Genomic DNA, 17500 nt, shown 5'->3' with positions numbered 1-17500 from the left:
CAATGGCTATATGCTACATCAACATTAACCCTTTACATCCTTAGAGTGTCCAGCATGTAATTTCTTCTTTCAGTAATACAAAGAGAAGATCACAAGAATATAGGAAAAGATTAGAAGCAGCTTTGATTCTAAGAAAAATTCTCCTTGTCAGTACCTTCTGTTGAAATAAGATCAAAAGGAGATATTTTTTTCAAAAAAGTCCTGGTCGGAGTAAAAGGCATGATCATGACATTGTCTGCACCATATATAAGCAGCTGAAAAAAGACTTAATATTACTGAAAATAATCATCAGGAAGCCCATTTACCTCAATACTCTCCTTAGTTTATTTTTTACTTTTTCCATTTTTTTCTTAATCTGTCTGCTCTTTTCTTCTCCATGTCACGGTCATCATTGGACTGAAATAACCACAAACAATCAGCCTCGTTGTGAAATCAGGGATATGTATATTGTACTAAACGTTTTGTTCTGTAGTATCGCTGAGTATTTCTACGAGTTGTACTGTATTTTTGATGAGCAGGGCTCGTCAAAATACAAACAACAAGTAAAAATACTCAGCGATACTACACAACAAAACGTGTAAGAAGAGATTTATCATCCAACACACCAAATTGGCACTTCAGTGCAGGCAAATTTTGCGGATATTTCTGAAGTACAAATATCGCATGATATTTGTACTCGCCTCATGCCTTATTTGTACTCTACGAAGCACAGCTGGATAATAAAGAGGAATACCGCTCACTTAAGCAGCAAAGTAACACACTGCCAAAATACAATACGGGGTTGGGAGCACTCAGAGTTCTGATTCATTCACTGAATACTGAAACATCATCTTTCACAAGTATGGGTTATTTCAAAAGTTTCTGTATAAACATATTTATACAACTATTGAATTATACAGCTGGCAGCACCCGCTGGCAAGATAAAGCAAATACTGTGTTCTGATTGGCCACCAGAGAGGGCAAGACGGACCCATCTTGCCTGCTGGGGATTGCCCGCTTTGATCACGCACAAGGAAAGAGCGTGTGGAGGAGACTTATAAAGTTCTTAACTTTTGGAAAATATCAGCAGCAAAGATACAAAATAAACAAGTCATTCTTGGCGCTAATAGCACAACCCACACTGACATGACCCACAATTCCTCCATTTGCTGTAATGAAGGGCTAACACTTGAGAGGTCAGCTTTGAAACTCTTTACAGTGGCTAATTTACATTATCAAGTCAATTGATAAAACAAAAATTGTCTTGTGTGACTTCCCCTCTGATGCAGCATCACAGGTTCCTTAGAAACTTACTCCCCCCCCCCATATTCATTTTTAAGCCCGATCACTCTCACTTGCACAACCAAAAATACTAAAACAGTTTTTGCACTGAATGAAAAATTAACTGAGTGTGTGTTTTATAGACTTTTTCCCTTTGCCCCATGTCATTAAAAATAGGGGCCACCATGTGTTTCCTTACGTTTTTCTTACTATTATTTCAAAATTTGTCACCTGCACATATTGTTTAAGCTTTCCTAACACCTCCCCTGTAAGTAAAGACATTGATACTACGTAGCAAGATTGTCTCACATGAGAAAGGCTTCCCCCCTACCCCCCCCCCCCATGGTAAGCAGTATTGAAGTGATCACGACAAATGAATGATCAAACAGAAGTCCACATGGCTGACATCAAACTTTACAACTCAGATTTTGAGTCCTTTACCCACTGCATTGGACCTTCTGGAGGTCAAAGTGAAAAACTGATATTTTACCGAATATCGGTTTCAAAAATAATGGATATCAAAGTCTTAAATACAACAGAATAAGCTTTGGAGTCAACGACATTCAGATTCTCCAGAGCGATGCAAATTATGGTTACAAAGTGAAAACCAGACTTAATTACTTCAAGTGAGGCCTAGTGACAATTTGACATTACTTTCCATAGCCCAATAAAATTATGTTTTAACTATGATGTGTGCGTAAATTGCCGTTTGATTGAAGATTTTGGGTCAAAACATTTATTTTCAGAATTTTCAACTTTATGCTATCTGATTTTATGACCATGAAGTCGCATAAACAAAGATCTAAGCATGGAGAATCATAGTGATCTACGGCACAGGTTTGGTACACACGTTTTTTTGCTTCTAAAAGTTTATCAAGCTGTTGTCTCAAAATATTTCTCGCTCATTTTCGTCTCGCTTTTCATCCACATGGATAACTGCATAAAAATTCAGTGATTCTAAATTTGTATTTTAACTTGACTTCTGAGTAAATTTTATAGGCATCTATCATTTTTTTTCTTGGAAAATAGGTTATTAAAATGGTCTTCTTTCATCTGAGCTGTTTTGGGGAAAATATGATTTCAGAAAAAATTCCTGTGCACTGTTTCTTTTTTGTTTTCTTTTGTGTTTTCTTTCCCATAGGCAAGCGAAACACTAAGGAATTAATGGGTAAAATACTTTTCCCGTTTTTCTGATATTTTTCATGGGGACCAATCACTTGCATGATCATTGTAGGCAGAGAGTTCTTTTATTGATGCAAGAGCAAGCATGACCATGCCGTGATGCACAGCTCGAGTGCTTATCATTATAGTGGCAATAGCAGGCACCATTATTAACACAGTTGCTTGATAAAGGTTCATCAACAAATGGCTTGTGTGATGTACATGCATAATATTTTGTCCAATCAGTCCAAAGAATAAATGTAATATGCAGTAAGTTGCTGAAATATTTTGAAAAAAAAGTACTACCGTCGATTTTGGAAGACAAAGATGGCATAAATTTGACTTGAGAGATAATTCTTAGTTTTATTTGAGAGTTTCCTCTTTAAGTGGCCATTCAAGACAGGTAGAGGACAACATAACAAGCCTATCCAAATGAAAAAAAAAACATCCTAAAAGAGATGGAAATCGGCAAATGAAATCTTTAAGACAAAAGGTAAAGCCTACTTAGGAGCCACGCGGCTCATCGGGCCGGTACCTAACCCCGATTTCCGTAGCATGAAGCGACTAGGAGTAATTCTACCCCCTCCTGGATGGAATCCTATTCCATCACTGGGTTACCCCCCGCATTAAATTCACCAGTACCCACTTTAACACCCGAGTGAAGAGAGGCACAATGAGAGTAAAGTGTCTTGCCTAAGTACACGACACGATGTCCCCGGCTCATGGCTCGAATCCGGACCACTAATTCCAGAGTCGAGCACACCAACCATGAGGCCACCGCGCCTCCACACTGAAATCTTTAAGATAACTCTCAATTCAAGTACCAGATTTAAAACCTGTTTTCAACTGAGTGTAGGGGAAACATTCAGGTTTGCCATGTTGCAGTGTTGACCCTTTTACTAGTGCAGTATTGCTGTGAAGAACTAGCATTGCAGTATTGCAGTGATCTCAAACCTTACAGTGTACCATGTTTGAATGAATGAATGAAAAACTTTATTTAAGTGTCTATGTTTTTAGCTATAAGCTAATGGGAGACACTAAAAAATTTAAAAGTCAAATACGTTTACATATGTAGATAATAGCTATTTCCAGTAGATAATTAAAAGATTATAAAGTTGTTTATTTAAGTTTTAAATTTCAATGAGAGTTGAAAGGTCGACTTTTCTTATGTTCTTCTTGAACGAATTTAGAGTTTCTATCGTTCTTAGGTGTCTTGGTAACTTCGACCAGATGAGAGGTCTCATATATTTAATAGAATTCCCACCAAATCTTACAGTTTCGATTATTGGCAGTTCGAAGTCACTGTTCCGTAAATTATACTGAGTGTTCTTTATATTAAAAAAGGCAGAAATATTCTCGGGTACGAGACTGTGCTTAACTTTAAACATCAAAGTGGCAATGTTTTGTAGGCGCCGATTGTACAACGTCGGTAGTTTGGCGCGACTTAGCAGTTCTTGATAGGACGCTGATCTAGTTTTGTACACCGCCCTAAGTGCTCGCTCCTGAATCCGCTCAAGCTTTCTCCGATCTGATGCATTACAAAAGTGCCATACTAGATGACAGTAGGTTAGATGGGGCAGAATTGAAGACCTGTAAAGTGATAGTTTAGCATTACAGGGTATCAAATTGCGTAGCCGCACTAGGACCCCTACTTTTTGACTGGCCTTAGAGCATAGATCACTGATATGACTAGTAAAACTCAATTTTTCATCAATTTGAACTCCTAAAAGCCGTATTTCCCCCATTCTCTCAATAGTATGACCGTCAACAGAAAAATTTTGATTATCGTTGTCTTTGTCAACATTTCTCGGGTTGATCGTTAATAGCTGGAACTTCTCTGGGTTGGTTGAGAGATAGTTGTTCTTGTACCAGGATAGAGCTTTCTCTCCATGTATCTTGATACTTTGCGCGACAACGTCATGCTTCTTCCCCATGACATACATCTGATGGTCGTCGGCATACATGCTCAAATTGTAATTTCAAACTGAAGGTGTTCAATGAAATAAACCATTTCCAGTGTTGCACTTCATTCTTCAACCCTATAATAAACTAGATTTCAATAACCTGTGGTTAATTGTCAAACAAAATAGCAATTCATGTACATCTGGGTGAGTCTTGAATAAACATTAGCTGACTGACCCCTGGCCATGTTTGTTTATATCATACTTGACCTCTGAACCTCTACCACATGCACTATTGGCCAGCCAAAGACTGTCATACCGTAAAGATAAGTGAAACCAGACCAGGTATATCCTGAGAATTTCTTCTATCATAGTGTTGGTGTGTTAATAATATTTCTTGCAGAGATATAGTGTTTGCTCTCTTTTGTTTGTGGTATTGCTGTATTCAGAACCCTCCATGCCCCGCTCACTAAACCAAACCCTAAGCAACTAAAATAATCCAAAAGGCCAAGTCCAGTAAAAAGGAAAATACAAAAGGACCCACCAGTACTGAGAACTTAAAGAAAGTGCATTAAACCATATGCATGACTGACCATTAATTACAACTTATAATAGTTTTTCCAGCATTTGATTAGTTGAGACTAGTAAATTTGACATATTTGCATCCTTCCTGTGTAAACCCAGTGAAAACAAAATGGAAAAAGCATATTCCTAACCGCGTATTAGACTAGCAAGAGTGCACTAAAGTGAAAAAAGGGATATACATGCTATTACTCACAAAGACAAAAGGTACTTATAACACAGGATAAAATAGTAACATACAGTGGTGTATCTTATTTATGCTAAGTATTTTTTTGTAACCATCATCGTGGAAAGAAAAAAATCATCACTCGAACAAAACTGGTCCATCATCCGGGCAATAACGGAAAGGAGAAACAAGATTGTGGTTGCGATGGACGCGATGAGGAGGCCTGCCTAAAACAAAAATAATTCGCCTTCCAACAATTTGAGACTTTGTCTAATACCAGTTCACTTAAAAGACACCTGAAAAGACTTAAAGACCAAAGATCCATTGGCTTTTATAGCTATTGAAAGTTGTTATGTATTCTTTGACCCGATACCATAGGACCTATTGAGTATAAAGAGAAGAATGTAACCTAGAAGCGTCCAAAATCTGCTACGATACCTCTAAACAAGATGGGGTTCATTAGACGAACATTCAGAAAAGCCCAATACATCGTTGCTTGGATATGGAACGACAAATTCGAGCGCTATTTTGTTCATAGCAGCCTACGGCCGCTTATTTGGGGTCCGCAAAATTTCATAGGAACGAAAGTTTGGGATACCATCCTCGCCAGGAAGCGCTGCACAAGTTTGACATCTAGAGAGATGTGGCTTACGGAAGCCATTCTAGTTGTTCGCGTGTTGTAGTTCTGAGATGATTCTCGGTTGGTGATCAATGATCAATCAAATGAATGTCTTGCCTTGTCTTATTCATTCACTTTAATTTTGTCAAAGTATTCATGACACTTGCGCACTTTAAGAGGACTTAACTAATGATAGCGCGCGTGCATGTTTTCTGAGAGGTAAGCTGTACTGTGTCTATTCGACAGGCCTGGGTTGATATTCTCTGGGCTCAATATTGCAGATTCAATATGGCGACTATGATTATATCTGCGATCAAAGTTGTTTGCTATTTGCGTCTGGTGTTTGTTCTTTCACAGCGGAATACTCCAAAACATAAAACAAAAACAGTAAAACCTGTTTCATTACAATTACTTCAAATGCTGTGGCTGGATGACAAAATGGTCACTTTCATCTGTTTACGCGATCGTTAGAATCGATCGCTACAAACGCAAAGTCTCGTCTCGTAATGTACTTTAAAAAACAAACTTTCCTCTTCTTTCAAGAAATTATTACTTTACGAGCATAAAAATATATTTGTCCAACGTAACATAAGTGTTTTCATATTGGGTGCCAGTTGTCTGAAGATCGGGGGCGAGTTGTTTGGGGCTAATTGTCCAGGGGGCGAGTTGTCTGACAATCGTTAAAAGACAAACTGTGTTGTTCATCCGGGCATTTACTTTTGTGTGAGCCTGATAAGTCGATTGTTTCATTCTTCTGTAACCCATAGCCGTTGAGGGCGAGTTTGCTGTAGAGTTCCGAAGGACCTCAGCCGCCGTAAATTAAACTCGCACCGCTAACACCGTGCTTTTATCGCTTTTATTCCTGACCTCTCCCCACCCCCGAAAAAAAAGGTACATTCTTATAAGTTTATCCCAAGCTCAACTCTACGAAATGCCAAAAATGATGCAGCCCTGTGACAATAAAAAAATACTTACCATTGGCACCAAAGGAAGTCGATCAGGGTCCACTGAGATCCAAGCCGTTTGAACACAAACGATATTCCACGTTTGCTTATGTCCTGTGTAATGATTGAAAGAAACAAAATTTGATTAACATCTTTTTCTTTTCAGGAAAATCCTAACCGAGTTTTAAAATCTCAACGTTGGTAGCGATGTTAAAAATGAGCAATCTTCATATCTTTTTTGAGATTTTTGGATGAAACTGATTCCCTGATCACCGAGCTTTTAGTCTTCCATCTCTTGTGCTAAATAAAACATAAGCTCGGCATATGAAGACAATCCAGTGTTCGAAACATTTCTTCTTTTCTGGGAGAAAGTCTTCAGTGCATAGGAGATCAAAACTTAAGAGAAAATATTTTCGATAAAACCGACCCACTCATACGTTAGCTTTTAGTCTCCCATCTCCACAAAGACAGTCCAGTGTTCGAAACAGTTTATCCCTTCTATGGGTACTAAGTCTTTACATCACAGTTCAAAGTCAGCGCAAAGTCAAACGTCCGTTCATTATATAAAGACAGTCTAATGTCCGAAACAGTTTATCCTCATTTTTGGGGGACAAAGTCTTTGTATCACAGATCAAGACTAGGGAAGGGATTTCTTGGGTGACGCCGACCCCTTTAAGGATCAGCTTTGACAGGAGCGGATCTAGGTGGAGGGAGCAGGGGGTGCGCACCCCCACCCCCTGAGATGACCTGCGGCCTTCTAATACAAATGGTATTCTGCAAAAAGAAAAAAAGTCAAAATCCTTCTTCGTATTCGCTATTACAAGTTGTTTAAGTCCGGTCACCAGTCAGTTACGCCATTCTTTAGTGGTGCACCCCTCCACAAAGTCAAAAATCTGATCAGCACATAAAGACAGTCCAGTGTCCGAAACAGTTTGTCCTCTTTTTTGGGGACAAGTCTTTGCACCACAGATCAAGGAAGAGACTTTTTGGGTGACACCGACCCCTGTAAGGGTCAGCTTTTAGTCTCCCATCTCTTGTACAAAGTCAGACGTCCGCTCAGCGTATAAAGACAGTCCAGTGTCCGAAACAGTTTCTTCTCTTTTTTGGGGAACAAGTCGTTGCAACACAGATCAAGACTAAGGAAGAGACTTTTTGGGTGACACCGACCCCTTAAAGCGTCAGCTTTGAGACTCCCATCTCTTGTACAAAGTCTGACGTCCGATCAGTGTATAAATACAGTCCAATGTCCGAAACAGTTTTTCCTTTTTTGGGGGACCAAGTCTTTGCATCACAGATCAAGACTAAGGAAGAGATTTTTGGGGGGACACCAACCCATGAAAGGTTAAGCATTTAGTCTCCCATCCCTTGTACAAGTGTGTACAGTGTCCGGAACAGTTTAGCCGCTTTTTCGGGGACCAAGTCTTTGCATCGGAGTTCAAAGTCAGTCAGTTATTCTGTTCAGCGTATGTAGACAATCCGTTTTCCGAAACAGTTTTTCCCTTTTTTTCTGGGACCAAGTCTTTGCTTCACTGAGGAAGACTAAGGAAGATATTTTTGGGTAACACCGAACCCTTTGTATCATAGATCAAGACTAATGAAAACTTCAATGTCTTAAAAAGGAGTAGTTTTCTAAAAATGTTTTATCCCTCACATCGCTTATTTAATCTCAGCCCAGTTTCATCACACGTTGTTATAGAGTGAAAATTCGTGGAAGCATTTTAGCAAAAGTTAAAACTTATCTTGCTTGCATTTGTAATGTTTCTGTTATCTACATCACTACTCATCTTATAAAATAAGCTGTACTGCCAAAACTCAAGCGAGATTAGAAGAGCATCTGCCTTGCTTGGGAAGGAAACAAGGAAACCACCCACACCTACAGAGAATGTCATCGAATTTTATGACATAAAGTTTTTCCGCTGTTGCGTCAGTATAAAAACACATATACGTACACATTTGATCTGAACGCTTTCGTAAAGATGCTTTGCACCTTCGAATAGATACCAAATGAAATTGATTTCAGTTACAATGTAACTAATCATGCATGCTCTGTGCACAATTTAGTATTTCAACGGGCAAGGGGAGGGGCCTAAGTTTATCTTTAAATAAGTCTCTCCTAGTGTGAATGGAAACTGATCCATATGCATTAAAAACAGCTGCACATAAGCACAAGAACAAGCGTGAAACAAAACATTTGACTGATCTTGTCATGCCAAACTAACTTCATTTTAAAAAACAACTTTATCTCCACTAAACCTGCCGTCTATACAACAAGCATCTTCGTGCTCACTTTTATTGTTCTCTTTTTGTGTACTTGTTTATGCTTATGCTTGTGCCTAAATAAGGAGAAACATGATCATGAGAAGTGAGCAGAGAGACATTTTTACTGCTGGCTATCACACGTAGGAATATTTGGGAACAATATGGATGTCTTAATTCAGGGTACATAGTTCCACCTTTGTCCACCATCTTAACAACCACATCAAGCATGGATACCATTTTGAATCACTGACCATGGTGTGAAATCTTCCAGTTCACCCAAAACTTGTACACCCAAAACTTGTATGCTCTGAAGTGAACTTCAGAGCATACTTTATAGCAACGTCTTCTTTACCTATGTCTGTGAATCTAAGTTTGGCAACATAACTGAATGACTGAAATGCTTTTAAAATGGAGTTCATTTGTTTTTAATTCCTAAAAAGCAGAAAATTATAAAAACTAGAATTCTATTCATATTTATATCATAAATGAACATTGTACCTATCATCTGATTGGTTAATTCAGTTTCCAAGCAGATGCTTCATCAGCTTTGGAACCCACATTTGATCAGTGACAAATAGGTCCCTTCAAGAAAATCTAACGATCAGATTTTCAGATGTTGGCATGTGTGCAGTCTGTCAATCAGTTACCAGACTGTATTCAGTCATTTAGTCAGTTTCAGTCACACAATCTCACAGAAACATTATTGGTTTTGAAGTCCTTATAATTGAACTCATGTTGATGCAACCATCTCTCAGTTCGTTTATTGTTTACTCAGTCATTAGAAATAAATTGTCTTCATTACACGACTCGGGCAGTCAGAGGGCCAATAACTAAAATCAACCAATCAAAATGCTCTATTGCCGGTCAATATTCTCTCAGTAATGGACCGGGCACTGTCCCGAATGGTCCCGAATGATACCGCACTTGTGTCCCTTTGAACTTCAGTCATATAATAAATCTCTTATTAACCAAGCTTGCTCTGGACCGTACTGGAAGAATATCGGCCCTCAGTCTTTTTTGTAGGGACCTTGCTGCGCTCGGTCCGTACTGTCAAGACCTCCGGCCAATATTCTCCCAGTATGGCCTTCACGCTTGGTTAATAAGATATATATATAAATTGTTAATCAGTTGATATACATGTAGATAAGTCACTCAGTCAGTCAGTCCCCTTGAGCCACATGTTTGACAGCTGGTCTGTTGGGTGATACAATGCAGATGGGCAGCTTTTAGTCTGTCTGTGGACAGTCAAAAGATCCAGTTGAAATTAGTAAGTTAATCAGTGGAAAAGTTATATGATTAGATATTGATAGGGAAGTCATCAGCCACTCAGCCATCTGTAGTGATTAATAAGTCATTTCATCAGCAAGTTATATTGTCACTAAATTTAGAGACTGCAATTCAGTCAATGAAGCAATCAATTAGTTAGTTACTAATTTACTTAGTCAAAGAGTTAATCAGTCAGCAAGTCATCTATGATTCATTGCATGGGTTATTCAATTAGTTTGTGAGCTATTTTTTTCTGGTTGGTCAATTAGTCAGTTCACCAGTCGGTGAGACAGGGAACAAATTGGCAAGTCTATCAATGTTAGAGAATCAGTCATTCAGTACATTTACTGGTCAGGAAGTCTGTAGCCAGTATGTTAGAGTGTGCATCATTCAGCAAGTTGGTCATTAAAGCCACAAGTTAATATGCAAGTTGCTACATGTGTCAATCAATTTAAAGCATCAGCATCCCCCCAGGAAACCCTCCAGGCATTTGGAGTTTTCAAGATTGGCTGGTTTAAATTTGTATGTTCAAATGCCTCTCAGAAAAAGAAATATCAGTGAGCATCACTTTCTACACCTTGACCAAGCTTCAAAACCATCACCTAAGGGATGTTTAATTCTTCTGAGACAATCACTCACAAAAGTGAACTAATTACCTTTAAACACCTCCATATTTAAAGACAACACTTGTATTCTGCAAGAAATAACTACCATTTTTGGTTCAAATTCCCCAGCCCAGCCATGCAAAGTTCAAATTCCTATCCACCAGACAAAGATGACAGTCAAATGCCCATGGGTTCCCCCAGGTGGGGGAGGGAATGTTAAAGCTTTGAATTGATTGGTGCAGACGTCTGTCAGTCAATTAGTAAGTCAAAAACTGAGTCTATTGAGTGAGAAATGGACAGCTTCTCCTCTAGTCAGTGGGTCTGTCAATCAGTCTATCATTGAGTCTTAAATGGTCAGGTTGTCCATTAGTCATCAAGTAAGTGTATCAGTCATTCAAACCAGTAGCTAATGACTGAGTTAACATTTATCAACAAATCCTGTCAGTCAGTCATTTGAATAGAGAGTGTATTAATAAGCTTAGTTGGCAAGCCAGTTAATTACTCACTAAATCAATATAAACTCATTTAGGGGGTATATAGTCAAACTCTCCAAGCATATCAGCCAGTAGGTTTGTTATTATTAACCCAGCACCTATGAAGTGAGTCCAAGAATAATTAAGTAAGCAGGTACACAGTGGTTAGTCAGCCAGTCAATCGCTTAGAGATAATTTGGATATATCAACAAAGTTGAAATGGTAAATTGGCCACCTTAACGATTACAAAAGCTGACATTTCAAGTGTTAGCCCTTCATCAGAGTGAAGGGCTAATGCTCGAAACATCAGCTTTTGTAATTGTTATGGTGGCCAATTTACCATTTCAACTTTGTTGATATATCTAAATTATTTTGTTACCCCCACCGACGCAGCCCCAAACAGTTTCTTTAGAAACTATCACCCTTTAATCACTTAGAGAGTCTGTTGACAAGCTATTAAATAGATTCAGTCAATTTATCAATCAGTCACTGAGTGTGACACTCAGGTAGTCATGCAGTAAGTCAGTATGTCAGTATGCTGGTATCAGCCTCTGAGTTGATTGTTTGAGCCAGTAATGTATAGGTGATGCTTCATTGGTCTGTCAAACAGTTAATCAGTCAATCAGCGAGTGAGCCTAAAAGATGCAAGATGTTCTGTTCATTCAACCTATAAATTTTTCAATGTCAAATATGGCCTTGATAGAAAGACAAAATTTCTTTTGGAGCAAGTTAATTGGCTATCAGAGAGCTACTTTAGGTCCAATGTTGAAAGGACCATGGGAAGACAAATGTTAATCAGGAGTCAAGTAAACTACAACTTGCTTACATCACTTATGAATACCTGGTTAATCCACACAGATTGTAACAGACTTTGGTCTTGTGCTTGATGTCCCTGATGACATTTTAACTAGAGTTGATAAGATCAATGGATAAAAATGTCAGGCTACAATATAGACAAATTAAATTTGCTGTACACCAATAAATCTATCATTTACCATTCCTTCCAGCAAGTCAGTCAAGTGCATCAAATAATTTTAGTGGTTGCATGATGGACTAGCTTGGTAGTGGAAAATGTTATGTTGATAGAGTTTTATTTCTACAAATAATCATGTCTTGGAAACAGTCTAAAACTCCTTTTTCTGTTCCTGCTTTGCTACAGTTATCAATTATACACGCACATTTAAATTAACCTCCTAATCAAGAGGTTGGCAGGTTGGCAGACCTGGCATGCTAATGACATGGCAGAACATTTTGGAAAGTGGGGTGGAAAGGGGAAAATTGGGACCAACATGTAAGCCAATAGCAAAACATCCCTTCAGAGATGTCTCATATAATTCTCTGTTTTTACCATGTTAAAACCCTAACACTGTTCCGGACTGTCTGTAATCATTCCTGAGTTGCCAGGGGAGGAAAATGGAGGGCAAATCGGTCCTTGCAGCTGGTCAATGTGCCTAGTGCCCAGCCCTTAATGAAAACCCTAGACTTTTGAGTAAACTTTATGAGCATCTATTGTATTTTTCTTGGAAGATAAGTTAATTAAATAGTCTTCTTTCAGTGAAGCCTTTTTCTAGGAAAATGTGATTTCAGAAAAAAATACTGCATACTGTTTTTTCTTTTTTGCTTTCTTTTGTGTTTTCTTTCGACATAACAAACCTATCAACATTAAAAAAAAAATGCGAAAAGAGATGGAAATGTGCAAACTGAATTCTTTATGATAGCTCTCAATTCAACTATTTGATTTAAAACCTTTTTTCAAATGAGTGTAGGGGGGGACATTCAGGTTTGCTATGTTGCAGTGTTAACCCTTTTTATGAGTGCCGTATTGCAGTGAAGAGCAACTAGCAATGCAGTGTTTCAGTGATCTCCAACCTTGCAGTGTACTATGTTTGTAATTTCAAAGGTGTTCCAGTGTCGCAGTTTATTCTTTAACCCTTTGATAAACTAGATTTTAATAACCTGTGGTTAATATTGTTGAACAAAATAGCAGTACATGTATCTCTGAGTGAATCTTGAATAAACATCAGCTAATTGACCCCAGGCTTTGTTTGTTTATATCATTCTTGACCTCTGAACCCCTACCACTCGCACTATCAGCCAGCTTAAGACCAGCATGTGGTAAAGATGAGTGAAACCAGACCAGGTAAATCCTGAGACACTTTTTTATTTGATGGCAACATCCATGTGTTGAAGATATTTCTTGCAGTGATGCAATATTTTGTTGTCTTTTGTTTGCAGTGTTGCAGTATTCAGAACCCTCCATGTCCCCCTTAATAAACAAAACCCTAAGCAACTAAAATAATCCAAAAGGCCAAGTCCAGTACAAAGGAATATACAAAAGGACCTACTGAGAACTTAAAGAAAGAGCATTTAAAACCATGACTGACCAAATTACAAGTTATAATAGTTTTGCCAGCATTTGATTGGTTGAGACTGGTAAATTAGTATGGTGGCCTACAAGTGCACACCGAATTCTAAATCTCCACACCGAATTCTAAATCTCCACACCGAATTCTAAATCTCCACACCGAATTCTAAATTTTCACACCGAATTCTAAATCTCCACACCGAATTCTAAGTCTCCACACTGAATTCTAAATCTCCTCACCGAATTCTAAATCTCCACGCCGAATTCTAAATCTCAATGCTGAATTCAAGTTGCTCACACCGAATTCCAAAGATCTGGGAGACTGGAACAAGTGTTGTTTCATCAAATTGAATTATGGGGAAAAGAAAATGGTGACTAGAACAGTAGCGTTAAAATGTGATGACTGTGGGGCAACGATATCTATTAACCGATTTTGTTCCAACTGTGGTATCGAGCTTGATCTCGAAAAGCTACCGATAAAGTATTACTTTAATGAGGGGTACGAGTATGAAGTTACTTTGTGTTTTTGGCAAAAGTACCAAGGAATCCACATGATTGAATAACATTGAGCAATAAACTGCAAAAACATCAATTTCAGTTAAAACTAAGCAATATATTACCCCAAAAACAGAGTAATCATTGAAGAACAACACTAAACCAATGCAGGAAACCCTCTCCCTGCAAAAACATTGCAGTATCTGCTCAAAATATTGTATCTTAGCCTATACAAAAAACACAACTTATGCACCAACAGAAAGGATCATGGATACGTACAAACAATTGGCCAAAAGTAAGAGTCAATAGAAACAAAGCAAGTACGAAATGGTTGTGAAACAACTCATGTGTGACTGATACCGAGAATGAATCTCTACCAGTCTATTTAGTTAATCGGCAACTGACGAGATCCACAAGATTAGGATCAAAATCGCGGTCTTACCTGACCACCTACAGAAAATGTCAAAAGACATTCTAACGGCAGATGGGCTACTAAACGCCCCAGGCCAAAGCAATGCCAATTTGATGAAACAATACTCGGTCCAGTCTCCCAGATCTTTGGAATTGGGTGTGAGCAATTTGAATTCGGCGTGGAGATTTAGAATTCGGAGTGGAGATTTAGAATTCAGCGTGGAGCTTTAGAATTCGGTGTGGAGATTTAGAATTCGGTGTGGAGACTTAGAATTCGGTGTGGAGATTTAGAATTTGGTGTGGAGATTTAGAATTCTGCACAGAGATTTAGAATTTGGCGTGGAGATTTAGAATTCGGCGTGAAGATTTAGAATTCCGCATGGAGATTTAGAATTCGGCTTGGAGATTTAGAATTCGGTGTGGACATTTAGAATTCGGGGTGGAGATTTAGAATTCGGTGTGGAGATTTAGAATTCGGTGTGGAGATTTAGAATTCGCTGTGGAGATTTAGAATTCGCTGTGGAGATTTACAATTCGGTGTGGAGATTTAGAATTCGGCGTGGAGATTTAGAATTCAGTGTGGAGATTTAGAATTCAGTGTGGAGATTTAGAATTCAGTGTGCACTTGTGGGCCACCGTAAATTAGACATATTTGTATCCTTCTTGTGTAAACACAGTGAAAACAAAATGGAAAAAGCATATTCGTAGCCAAGTATTAGACTAGCAAGAGTGTACTAATTGAAAAAAGGGATGTACCTGCTGTGAGTCACAAAGACAAGAGGTACTTATTACACAGGATAAAATAGTAACATACTGTGGTGTATCTTTATATTTACGCCATCCAGAGGTTATTGCAAAATAAAGTGGCTCAAGTTTGAACAGGCTTTCAAATACTTGACAACAGTTTCAATACTTAGCAACAGTACAACACACACAAGCCTCACTTTTGAAATATTTCAAGAGAAAGGTTTTAACTTGTATTCTCTTGCAGACTTTAAGTTTTCTTTGAATTCCTGGATCTTTTTTAGTTTTTTGTGGCAAGAGTACCATTTAACCCCATACATTAATTATGCATTCAGACTAGTAAACTTTGTTTTCAAAGTTTTGCTGTGAGAGACAAAGAAGTGGAATACATAATTAATGTATGGGGTTATATGGTACTCTTTCCGTTTTTTTCTTTACAATGAACTGTCTCTGCATCAGTGATGAAAGTTAGGTTGTGTCCCCGGCCAGGTATTTCCATTTGCCTTCTTAATTCTTATTTAGATTTTTAATTTTCCTTATTTTTTGGCTTTTTTATGAGAAAAAGTCGATGTTCTTGAGCGCACATTAACATGTATTTTCACGATTAATTTAAAATGCAACAACTACAACTACAACAACTGCAAATTTAAACATATTCTTGCCAACTCCTCACAGACTTTACAAATACCTTCCCTCTTGCCCAAGAGAACTCTTTTAAAATGTGACTTCAATTTTATAAGTTTGCCGTCCGCAAACACAGTTCCAAAAGTGGGTTCTGTCCTCGTGTACCGGTTCACAAGAGCCAATACAAAAGAGCAAACAATACACAATAGCTAGCCGATAACTCCTAAACAAAGAAAGAACAATGGTAATTCCCTTGTGAACCGGTACACCAGGACAGAACCCAAAAGTGCTTTTCGCTGCGAATCAGCAGCAAGCGCACGTGCTCAGAGTGATTGGATTTGAATTTCCCGCAGATTGTTCTAAAAATATCACAGTATTCTGGCCGGGCCACGAGGGTACCTTGAAACTAAAATAATTGGTGACAGACGTTTCTTGCAAAAAACAAGTTTGTACAGCAGTTTTTGAGGTTTAATTCTTACCTGGCTGGATGTCCTAATGCTCTCCATCCTGTCTCCATTCGCATTCTGCAGCCGCTGGTGTCATTTTTCCATCCAAAAACCAAGTGATACTTGAGGTCCAGTTTTCACTCCCAGTTTAAGATCAAAACGAGTATATTGGTTCATCCTTCCCTCTCTTATCTAAAGTTCCGTCGCCTTCGTAGGTTACTTTACGACGCAGGGATATCAAAGATGTTGTGAGGCCGCCATATTGGCATCACGTTCACTTGTTCCCAGTATTTCCGGCAAAACTCGCAACGCAACGCGCAAACTTGCGCATCAACACGCAAGTACTTCAATTGCGTAGTCTGGGAGTAATTTTTTGAGGCTTTGGGTGAATTTTGTGAGGCCCTAATAACTATTAGGCTTAACTTCTTCGAAAAATTTATCGTTTTTATTCTTGAAGAGGAGTGAATGAGCGAGTCTTTGCGTGAGTGGAAAGCAGTGGACTTCAAGTGACTGCATCATCATGGTTGGCGTCATCAGTCGTCACTAACATTGTTGCCATCAAAGGCTGCTAATTACGTGTTTTAATTGCATGATAAAAACGTTAAAATACATCTCTTTTTCTTTCTTTCTAGAATTATGTCAAAGCTCTGTTTCCTCTTTCCGTGAGCGCCGATAGGTTCGGTTTCAAAGATTTGATCAGTAGGTAACTTCAACCAGTAGTCCTCTTTCCATTATTACAGTTGGACGTAAAAACGATCGACCTCGGTACATGTTTGGGGAATAAACCACAAAAAATGTCCTTTCAACTACTCAGAGCCTTAAGCAAGGTAACCCGTTTCCCATAGAGTTTTAAAATATCGTTAATAATGATATAAACTATAACATTCCCTAAACAATGGCCATGACTAGCATGTACAGATGAAAACAACCTGATGCAAGGAACGGTCAAGGACAGTTTAAAAAAAACTATTACATCTGTTACCACTGCATATATAAGATCTTGCATGATCTTGATCCTGAGGCAAGTAGTTTGAGAAAGAAAAAGAAGCTCAAACGATCTATCGCATGGGCCAAATCAATGCTGGCACATCGATGGTAAGTTTAGTAATATTAGTAGGAAGTGATAAGAGCATGAATGAACTGCATAGAACAAAGTAGTGTTTGTCTCTAACAAAGTAG

General features: G+C 38.4%; 1 protein-coding gene and 1 long non-coding RNA gene across 14 annotated transcripts in view; one reads left to right on the top strand and one right to left on the bottom strand.

The window, feature by feature from the left end:
* Nucleotides 1-12: 12 nt before the first annotated feature.
* LOC111346258 (uncharacterized) lies at nt 13-16587 on the bottom strand. 12 transcript variants are annotated; one of them, XR_015995958.1, is made up of 5 exons: nt 16355-16427; nt 12078-12143; nt 9391-9474; nt 6665-6747; nt 4245-4460 (listed from the first exon to the last, which is right to left on the bottom strand). XR_015995958.1 is itself a non-coding variant. In XM_088746789.1 (4 exons), exons 1-4 carry the CDS (start codon nt 16379-16381, stop codon nt 351-353), a joined length of 237 nt encoding a protein of 78 aa, XP_088602915.1. In that variant the 5' UTR covers nt 16382-16493; the 3' UTR covers nt 13-350. The 12 variants fall into 12 exon arrangements, 8 of the variants coding, with proteins under 8 accessions (XP_088602915.1, XP_088602912.1, XP_088602913.1 ...); XR_015995957.1 differs by lacking the exon at nt 9391-9474 and adding an exon at nt 8921-8966 and having other exon boundaries at nt 4245-4470; nt 16355-16424; XR_015995959.1 differs by lacking the exon at nt 9391-9474 and adding an exon at nt 8921-8966 and having other exon boundaries at nt 16355-16424.
* LOC148741796 (uncharacterized) overlaps nt 16581-17500 on the top strand; it is a 2015-nt gene continuing 1095 nt past the window's right edge. The window contains exon 1 of one of the 2 annotated variants that reach the window (XR_015995962.1): nt 16581-17148. This is a non-coding gene — a long non-coding RNA (uncharacterized LOC148741796). Of the gene's footprint in view, nt 17417-17500 lie in introns of both variants that reach the window. The other variant, XR_015995961.1, reaches the window with a different exon arrangement.

Source organism: Stylophora pistillata, chromosome 1 (genome assembly GCF_964205215.1).
Source record: "Stylophora pistillata chromosome 1, jaStyPist1.2, whole genome shotgun sequence".
Classification (NCBI taxonomy): Eukaryota; Metazoa; Cnidaria; class Anthozoa; order Scleractinia; family Pocilloporidae; genus Stylophora; species Stylophora pistillata.
This window is presented reverse-complemented; position numbering and strand designations above follow the sequence as displayed.

What these genes read in the sequence shown, in the direction of transcription:
- LOC111346258 (XM_088746786.1), bottom strand. Translation starts at nt 16,381, where the DNA reads ATGGAGAGCATTAGGACATCCAGCCAG. An exon ending in GCATTAGGACATCCAGCCAG is followed by an intron (nt 12,144 to 16,354) that starts GTAAGAATTAAA and finishes TATCAACTCTAG; the next exon opens with TTAAAATGTCATCAGGGACA. An exon ending in GACTTCCTTTGGTGCCAATG is followed by an intron (nt 4,387 to 6,664) that starts GTAAGTATTTTT and finishes TTACAATTTGAG; the next exon opens with CATGTATGCCGACGACCATC.